The sequence below is a fragment of the Microtus ochrogaster genome, chromosome X, assembly GCF_000317375.1.
Source record: "Microtus ochrogaster isolate Prairie Vole_2 chromosome X, MicOch1.0, whole genome shotgun sequence".
NCBI classification, from domain to species: domain Eukaryota; kingdom Metazoa; phylum Chordata; class Mammalia; order Rodentia; family Cricetidae; genus Microtus; species Microtus ochrogaster.
In genome coordinates this window covers 290,806-299,488 of record NC_022026.1, presented here as the reverse complement: position 1 = coordinate 299,488, position 8,683 = coordinate 290,806, and the positions used below count along the sequence as shown (strand labels likewise).

Genomic DNA, 8,683 nt, shown 5'->3' with positions numbered 1-8,683 from the left:
TTGTCCCTTAGCAATGTCCTCTCGGCATATGCGCCCATTGAAGCTCTCCTACGTAGACCTGTTCCATCTTCATGATATCTATCCAGACTGGGGACATTCAGCTGGTACTTTCTAGTCTCAGAATGGCATTGTGGCTATGAGAGAGAGAGAGACAGACAGACAGACAGACAGACAGACAGACAGACAGACAGAAGAGATAGAGAGATAGAGAGATGATAGAGAGATAGAGAGATAGAGAGATAGAGAGATAGAGAGATAGATAGATAGATAGATAGATAGATAGATAGATAGATAGATGATAGCACTTTCTCTTAAAACTGCCTCATGTCTGTGGCTGACCTAGGAATGGACGGATGGATACACACACACAGACACACACAGACACACACACACACACACACACTTGAAGAAAAGACCTGACATCTACATCCCATCCTCCTCAAAGAAATGAAGGCACAGACCTACAAGTGCACACAAATTCACACGAAGATATTCACATATGGGATGGTAAGTTCCCTGTGTAGGGATTATAGATAACAAAGTATAACCAGGCTTGACTCTTCTCATGTGGCCTCTGACCAGCTCTGGCCACAAGGTGTTTCCTGGCTTGGGGCCCTCCCTCCATCAGCAAGTTATCCCATTATCCTTCCAAAAGCATAACAACTCCCCAGTGCTCTTAAAGGCCATGGCCTGATGTCAAGGGATGCTTGAGCTGGACATAGTTGGATCATGGTGATGTCAAGACAGGCCTGGAGGACCTGGTATCAAATGTATCACACCCCACTAGATAAGGGCAGGTATTCTACCTACTTAAGTCCACATGAAAATGCTTCACAAATTTGCCTGGTAGGTCATACTTGTGATCCCTTTCTTTATATGTCATGAGGAGACTCCATCTTAATAAGGGAAGTGGGATTGAATGGGGAGAAAGGGGCGGGGGTTGGAGATGTGGTCAGCAGGCTCCCAGATGTGGTCACACTAGGCTCAGCTACAAGCATGGACCCTGAGCCTGATGAGAGCTCAAGTTCAGCCACTGGGGTTAGCCCAACAGTGGGGCGGCTGGGGGGAGATAAAGTCTGGTTCCCCACAAGGCTCAGGTTATGGGAACCCCTTGAAAGTACCGGACTCTGAAGTGGCTGAAGATGAGCCTGATCTCTCAGGAGCTCTCTCAGGGTCTCTTCAGGAACCAATAGCCCCTCCACGGGAGGCCCAGTCACCACACCCTGCACATATGAGGGGGACCTCAAGGGCCCCTCCTTTACCCCAGGCACTGATGTGCCACCGGAAGTCCTGATAAAGGCAGCAATGACAGTCCCAGGGGGCTGAGAGCTAGGCCCTGCTGAGCCAGCACCTATGACCTGGGATGGTACTGGGTTGCTTGGATGGTTAGCCCCAGCCAAAAGTTGAGGGAGGCCACTGAGGATCAATGGAGCCCCTTGGGTTGCCACCTGGTTCTCTTGGAAACTGGTGTTCAGGGGGAAGGAGGCCTGCAAAGTGAAGGTGTCCTTGAATGTTGACACCTGTGGAACACTCTGGAGAACGAGTTGAGTGGGAGCAGTAGTACTGGCAGGAGGCCCATTGGTCAGCACCGTAGTCAGCGGGATGGTCTGCAGAGTGACAGTGGAGCCCGGTCCCACAGGGCTTACTCCTAGGTGGATGTTACTGGACACTGAAGAAGTACTGAGAAGAAGCAGAAAACAGAGCTGGTTAAGGCAGGAAGCACCCTAGCTGGCTAAGAATGAGGGCACAAGAGGAATGGAGTTGTACATCAGTTGTGCCTCTATTACTATAGCTAATATTTGTTAATTTGTATAGGTCAGAGATTATTCTAGAAGACTGATACTATTCAAACTTCAAAACCACCCATGAACTGAATAAGCATCATATAATATAATATAATATAATATAATATAATATAATATAATATAATATAATATAATATGCATCAGTCTGAAGAAACTGAGGCACACAGTCCACAGCCCACAGAGCTAGTAAGGACTGGAGCAGGGACTTTGCATGCAAGCCTTATGAAACTTAAAGTGCATGTTCCTCTACATTCTATTCAACTGCTTCTCCTCCTCTGAAAAGTGTCCCCATGGCCCAAACCATGGGGTATAGACATAACCAAAAATCCAATCTTTTCAGAGAGAACTGTAGGCCCTTTAGCATCAAAGAAAGTGAGTGCTTCCCAAGAGGCATGGAAAGCAGTTTTATGTCTGCAACGTACATACTCTGGTGTAAAGTAGAAGAGACTTAATGGCATGGGTCCAGATGTAGAAGCCCCAGATGGCTCCTGAGGACACACTCTGAAGTCACAAGACCAGTCATATCTTGTAGCAAAAGCCCCTCCCCCAAGTGAAGTGTTTGCTTTGGATTACTCTGCTATGTGACCCCAGGCAAGTCACCTCTCTCCCTTCCTCCCTCCCTCCTTCTCTCTCAAGATTTATTTTTAACTGCATTTTTTAAGATTAAAAATAACTTTGCTAATTTTTTTAAATATTTATTTATTTATTATTATGTATACAATATTCTGTCTGTGTGTATGCCTGCAGGCCAGCAGAGGGCACCAGACCCCATTATAGATGGTTGTGAGCCACTACCACCATGTGGTTGCTGGGAATTGAACTCAGGACCTTTGGAAGAGCAGGCAATGCTCTTAACCTCTGAGCCATATCTCCAGCCCCCAACTTTGCTAATTTTTATGTGTGTGTGTGTGTGTGTGTGTGTGCCATACCCAGTGAGACCAGAAGAGGGTGCTATCTCCTCTGGACTGGTTACAGGCGGTTATGAGCTACCCAATTTATGTGCGGGAACCAAACCTGGGTCCTCTGCAAGAGCAGTTCACACTCTTAACCATTGAACCCTCTCTCAGCCCAATCATTCCTCTCCTGACCAGTAGGTGCCCTGCTTGCTTCTCAGGGAGTTCTGTGAAGATCCGGCAAAAACTGGAAACACAGCAGAGCTTCTCAGGAAGGTGACAACTGACCTCTTACACCCAACATAAAGGGACTAAAGAAAGACTCCAATTACTTTGATGCCCTTACCTCACAGTTTTGGTAAGCTTGGCCTGGCTCTGTAGTGGAGAGACAAGCATGGTGGAGGTAGTGGGGACCTCCTCATCCACAGACAGTCCTAACTCCAGACTTGCAGATGGCTGGAGACCAGTATGGTGAACCTTTGGCTTCTCCCAGGAAGTGCTATCCTTGTCCTGGGGGGAGGTTCTGGTTAAGACCCTGGAGCTGGCTCTCCGGATGGTGCTGGTAGACGGTGTGGAAGAAGTAGAAGCCTGAGGAGGGGCTTCAGGTGTCTCAGTGCTCTCCTCCTCATCTTCAATCACCACCAAGTCTTTAGGCATCTCCTTAAACTGGTATACCAGCCTCTGCCCTTCTACTTTGGCCAGGATTCCTCTTTGGTAGTAATATCTGGAAGGCCAAAAAGTGGATTGGTGAGCTTAGCAGAGTTGAATAAGGAGGCCCTGTCTCTACGTCTGTCCATGCTAGTCTCTCGAGCAGGACAAACATGGGATTCAGGCAGGCTGGGGAGGAGCAGTCCAAGCGTGGGCTGGGGAGGAATCTTGTACACAAAGACCTTTGCATGACATTTTACAAATTTTTCCAGTCTAACACATGTACAAAAAGGGGTCTTGAGTGCCAACCCCAATACTGTTTTGGGGCTGAGGACAGTGAGTGAAGAGGGGGAAGGAGCGAAGGGATGGGTGATAGAAGTTCGACAGCTCCCTGGCCTGACAACCCATCTGGGACAACTCAAGGCCATCTCTGGCTTCCACAATGTGAGGAGATTGGGTGTGTGTGGAGCTAAATACCCTTTTCAATACAGAGATACAAGAATTCCTGAAGAAGAAAAAGGGAACATTAGATCCACATCCTAGAGGGGACTGGGCAGGCCTTCCTTCAAATGGAAGAGCCTCCTTGGGCATAGGAAGATCTTGGTAATCCCTCAGGGCATGAATTCTATGTTTCCACAACTCCTACCTTAGAGCCCGCCCCATGGTCTCATAGTTCATGTCAGGCTTGTTTTTCTGCTTGCCCCACAGCTTGGACACAGCCTTGGAATCCACCAACTTGAAGATGCCTTTCTCTCGCTGGGTCCACTTGATGTACTTGGGGCAGGTGTTTCTGTCTTGTAGAAGGGCCAGAAGGAACTCCCACAGATAAATGGTACTGCCTGCAGAGGGGTAGGCAGTTACGGGCAGCTCAGGACTCTGAAATTAAAGGGCAGCCTGCTCACCTCACCTGAGCCCCAGCCATACCTTTGCCATCCTTGGATTTCTTCCGTATGGGAATGCTGGGGTCAGTGACAGGTGAGGTACTTCGGTTGTTCTTTGTCTTTCGGCCTGTGAGAAGAAAGTGGGTAAGCAGAAAGCTGAGTTCAAAGTTAGCTGGGCAAGCTGGCTATGACAGGACCAACCACCACTGGAAAGCCAGGTCACTAAGGCAGGAGGTCCAACGCTTCCCCACAACCACAGGGAACAGGCATCTGCACCATCCACTTCAGTCTCTAAAGGGAACCCCACATCAAGGCTACCACATAGGAAGATACAAGGTTTGCAAAAGTACCTTTAGAAAAAAACCAGGGCAGACATTCCTGACCTAACTTTTCTTTTTTTTTTTTTTGGTTTTTAGAGACAGGGTTTCTCTGTGGCTTTGGCGCCTGTCCTGGAACTAGCTCTGTAGACCAGGTTGCTAACTTTTCGAATGGAAGACAGCCTACAGGTGTTTTTGTGGGGCAGGCCAGTGTAGTACAGAGAGATGAATAGGCGTACTGATGCAATATCAAGCAGCCATCCCCCAAGTAAATCAATAACACAGGGGCTTGGGAAAGCCCAAAGTCCTTGCATAGATGGCCTGTTTCATAAGTGCAATAGAAGCTAGATAAGCATACGGCATGACTCATTTTTATAAGTGAAGGTCCCCGAAGTCCAGGAACTAGCCCAGAGGCTAGGCCTGGTGTCCCAACACCCAATCTAGGATCCAATCAACTGAAACTACTGGCATTGCTTAGAGGAGTTTATGAACGTGCTAAACAGATAGGAGCTGCAGGAGAAAGGCCAGGCTTTGGGATGAAAACCTAGTGAATCCAAAACTTACGAAACAGTGACCTTTAGTTCATCCCTGCTGGACCAAAGTGATAGCCTCTTAAGGCATCTGTGAGCCTCAAGCCACTAAGTCCTTGGGCCTCCCAGTCCCCCAACACTTCCTCCAGCAAAGAAGACTCCCAAAGCCTTACTTCTCTTCCTTGACTTCCCGATCTTCTTAGGACTTTCCTCTCTGGAGACCCTCTCCTCCAGAGACTGTTCCTTCTGGTCACCAGTATCGCTTGTCTTCTTCGGGTCTTCAGGTTCAGTGGCAGAAAACAGGAAGTTGGGCAGACTGATGGCCTGTACAGAGTCTGAGTCTGGAAGTATTTCAGGTGTGCTGACTGCAAGAAGAAAGGGTTGTGGTGAACAAAGCCAAGGGCAAAGATAGCCCCCCCCCATCTCTAGTGCTGTGGCTCCAGAGCAAAGTGGTCAGCATGGGGGATGGTGGGGATGCCATTCTCTGTAGCCCCAGACATAGGATACACCTAAAGCTATCTTGGGGGTCTTGCCCCATGAAATGGGGAAACATTTGCAGAGCTGTAGACATTGATCGACCCCAATCACAATGGCTACAATTACTGCTGACTGACAGTAGTAGGGAAGGTCTAGGTTGCATTCAGATAAAGGATTTGAATGTCCACTCAATGACAACTCAAAAGGACTTCAGAAATCATTAAGCCTAATTTCCCTGCTTTCCTGATAAGGAAACTAAGAAATAGCAAGTCATGTGCCATGGTCATTATTTGTTGAGTCCTGTCTCAATATTAGTGAGAGGCAAGGGAAGAAATTTCTTTTAGCCTCAGAGATTTTTTTGTCTTCAATTATGTCATAGTACCCACCTTGGGCAAGGGCAATCGAGTGCGGGGGCACTCTTTTGAAGCATTAGAATACCTTCTGGAGAAGGAGCTGAAAGGTACCACCTGGGAGGTTTTCTAAGGATCTATGGGCCATGGAAGACCAATAGGCATCTGTGGCTTCTTAGAATTTGGCCTTCAAGAACATGCAACAAGGGCTGTGAGAGGGTTTGATAGGTAAGGCACTTGCTGCCAAGTCTTATGACCTGAGTTCAATCCCCAGGACCAACAGGATGGGAGGAGAGAATGAACCCCTAAAAGTTGTCTTCTAACCTCCACATACGATATGGCATATGCACACCCACACACAAATTATAATTTCAATTTTAATAAAAATATTTTAAAACAACAGGTAATGGATTATTCATTCAGTTTTATCAGATGTAAAGAACTCTAAAGATGGCCATGATAGCTGTTCAACAATGTGAAATCACTTACCACTGCTGAGTTGTACCCTTCAAGTTGACTAAGTTTTGTTGTACGTATATTTGCCAAAAAATTGGTGAAATAACACCAACATTTTCCTGGACATCTTTCCCTTGTCTCTAGTGCCTTCCTGACCCTCTCCTGTCAGTCCATGCTGGAATCTCTTCCCATGTATATTGATAGACGCAAGTACCTAGACCTAATGGACATGTTTCTGAAAATCCAATGTATGTATGCGAAGTGGAATATTTTGTCCCCTTGAATTTAGGTACTCGAGTTCAAACTTACAGATCTGCTTCTCATCCAGGACTTCATTGGGAGATTCCACATTGAATAGGACTTCAGTAGATGACACATTTTGTGAGGTGGATTCATTGTCATCTGGTTCCAAGTTCCATGGGGTGGGGGTAGAAAGGATAGTTCTGTCAGGCTTCAGAACAGTTATAATGAGGGCCAACCCAAGAAGGGACTCTGTGGTACAGCTGGGCAGACACCAGAGTCTCTCCCACCCAATCCCCCTCCCCAACCTGGTTTCCATTCTTTGTGCCACCCCACCTGAGGAGTTTATAAATGGATTGAGATGTCTTCCCCGTCTTTTGTGGGAAGCCTTGCCTATTATGTGGGGTTACTAGCAGCCACAGTGACCTGCTGTTCCCTAAACGCAGAAGTCCTCTCTCCACCATACACCTTCCCTGACCACAAAAAGAACAGACCTGCCAGCAAAATACCGCCTTCTAGGATCTGATCCTGTGTCATGCACAAGGTCCTGTCCCTTATGATGCCATTGTGGACATCATCCAGATCCAGTCCCGAGTATAGATGCAGTAATTCAGGATAGGGGACCTGCTCCACAATCACAGCTGGGAACACTGAAGGGTCTTCCAGCTATGGAGAAGAAAAAGATGTGGGTCAAGGCTCATCCATTTCTTCCAAGAAGCCCACCCTACCAAACATCAAGACCCACCTCACTAGGTGATGTTTCTTTTAATTACGCTTTTTATTTTGTTCTTTTTAGAGGTGGGGTATTATCACAGCATTTGTGTGGTGGTGGTCAGAGATCAACTTTCTGGAGTTGGTTCTTTTCTTCCATCATGTGGATCATTAGGCTTTGCAGCAGGCACCTTTAATTGCTAAGCCATTTTGCCAGCCACCTAGGTTATGCTTTAAGTGGGATGTTGATTAATAGAGATGACAGCTCTGTAGGACCTGCACTCAGCCAAGTATTTTGTGTATGTTCAGTACAGGCCTTGTATATGTAAAACATGCATGCACTTTACCATTAATCTGTAGCCCCAACCTAGGCAAACATTTTTTTTTGATTTGTTGGGTTAGTTAGTCCATGGTCTGAGGTTAGAGCTGAGTCTATGAGAAGAGTCACTAGTGGGGAGGGATTGATTGATAGCAAGGGTGAGGGGGCTCAATGCACAGCTACTTGGCAAGTATTCTAAAGCAACATGTGACTAGTGGTCCTATATTGCACTACACAAATATAGAACATTTCTAGCAATCCATAAATTTGGATTGGATTGCACTGATCCAGAGCCAGATTATCTGGATTTTAAACTGTCTGTTATTTCCTAGCACCATGACTCTAGGAAAGTTTCCTAATCTTTCTGTGTGTCAATGGCCTTATTTATAAAACCCATATTATTGATCCCATAGATAGTTTAAACAGATCAGTAAACATAACGCAGTCACAACAGGCTCTGACATTGAATAAGTTACATTAGGTATCTTATACATTAGGAGCTTCTAGGAAACAAATGTTTTGTTTCTTTAAAAATTTTCAGTGTTGGGCTGGAGAGATGGCTCAGAGGTTAAGAACACTGACTACTCTTCCAGAGGTCCTGAGTTCAATTCCCAGCAACCACATGGTGGCTCACAGCCATCTGTAATGAGATCTGGTGCCCTCTTCTGGCGTACGGGCATACATGGAAGGAATGTTGTATACATAATAAATAAATAAATCTTTAAAAAAATGTCAGTGTTTTACCTACATGTATCTAGGTGTACCATGTGAGTGTTTGGTACTCACAGAAGTCAGAAGAGAGTTGCTTGGAATTGAAGTTACAGCAGTTGTGACCTGCCAGGTGTGGGTGCTGAGAACCTAACCTGGGTCTTCTACAAGAGCAACAAGTGCTCTTAACTGCTGAACCACCTCTTCAGTCCTATGTATTGTTGCTTGACCTAAGTATATTCATTATCTATCTATCTATCTATCTATCTATCTATCTATCTATCTATCTATCTATCTATCTATGAGTTATGAGATCCTTTCTATTTCTGACATCTATCTATCTATCTA

General features: G+C 46.1%; 1 protein-coding gene across 1 annotated transcript in view; it reads right to left on the bottom strand.

Annotated features, from left to right (window-relative positions):
* Positions 1-251: 251 nt before the first annotated feature.
* Positions 252-8,683, bottom strand: part of Elf4 (E74 like ETS transcription factor 4) — a 38,399-nt gene continuing 29,967 nt past the window's right edge. Inside the window, exons 3-9 of the mRNA XM_026784711.1 lie at positions 7,092-7,263; positions 6,667-6,759; positions 5,248-5,439; positions 4,271-4,354; positions 3,993-4,185; positions 3,045-3,422; positions 252-1,680 (exon numbers count right to left, since the gene is read on the bottom strand). Of these exons, the coding sequence (XP_026640512.1) occupies positions 873-1,680; positions 3,045-3,422; positions 3,993-4,185; positions 4,271-4,354; positions 5,248-5,439; positions 6,667-6,759; positions 7,092-7,263 (1,920 nt within the window). The 3' untranslated portion in view covers positions 252-872. The remainder of the gene's footprint in view (positions 1,681-3,044; positions 3,423-3,992; positions 4,186-4,270; positions 4,355-5,247; positions 5,440-6,666; positions 6,760-7,091; positions 7,264-8,683) is intronic.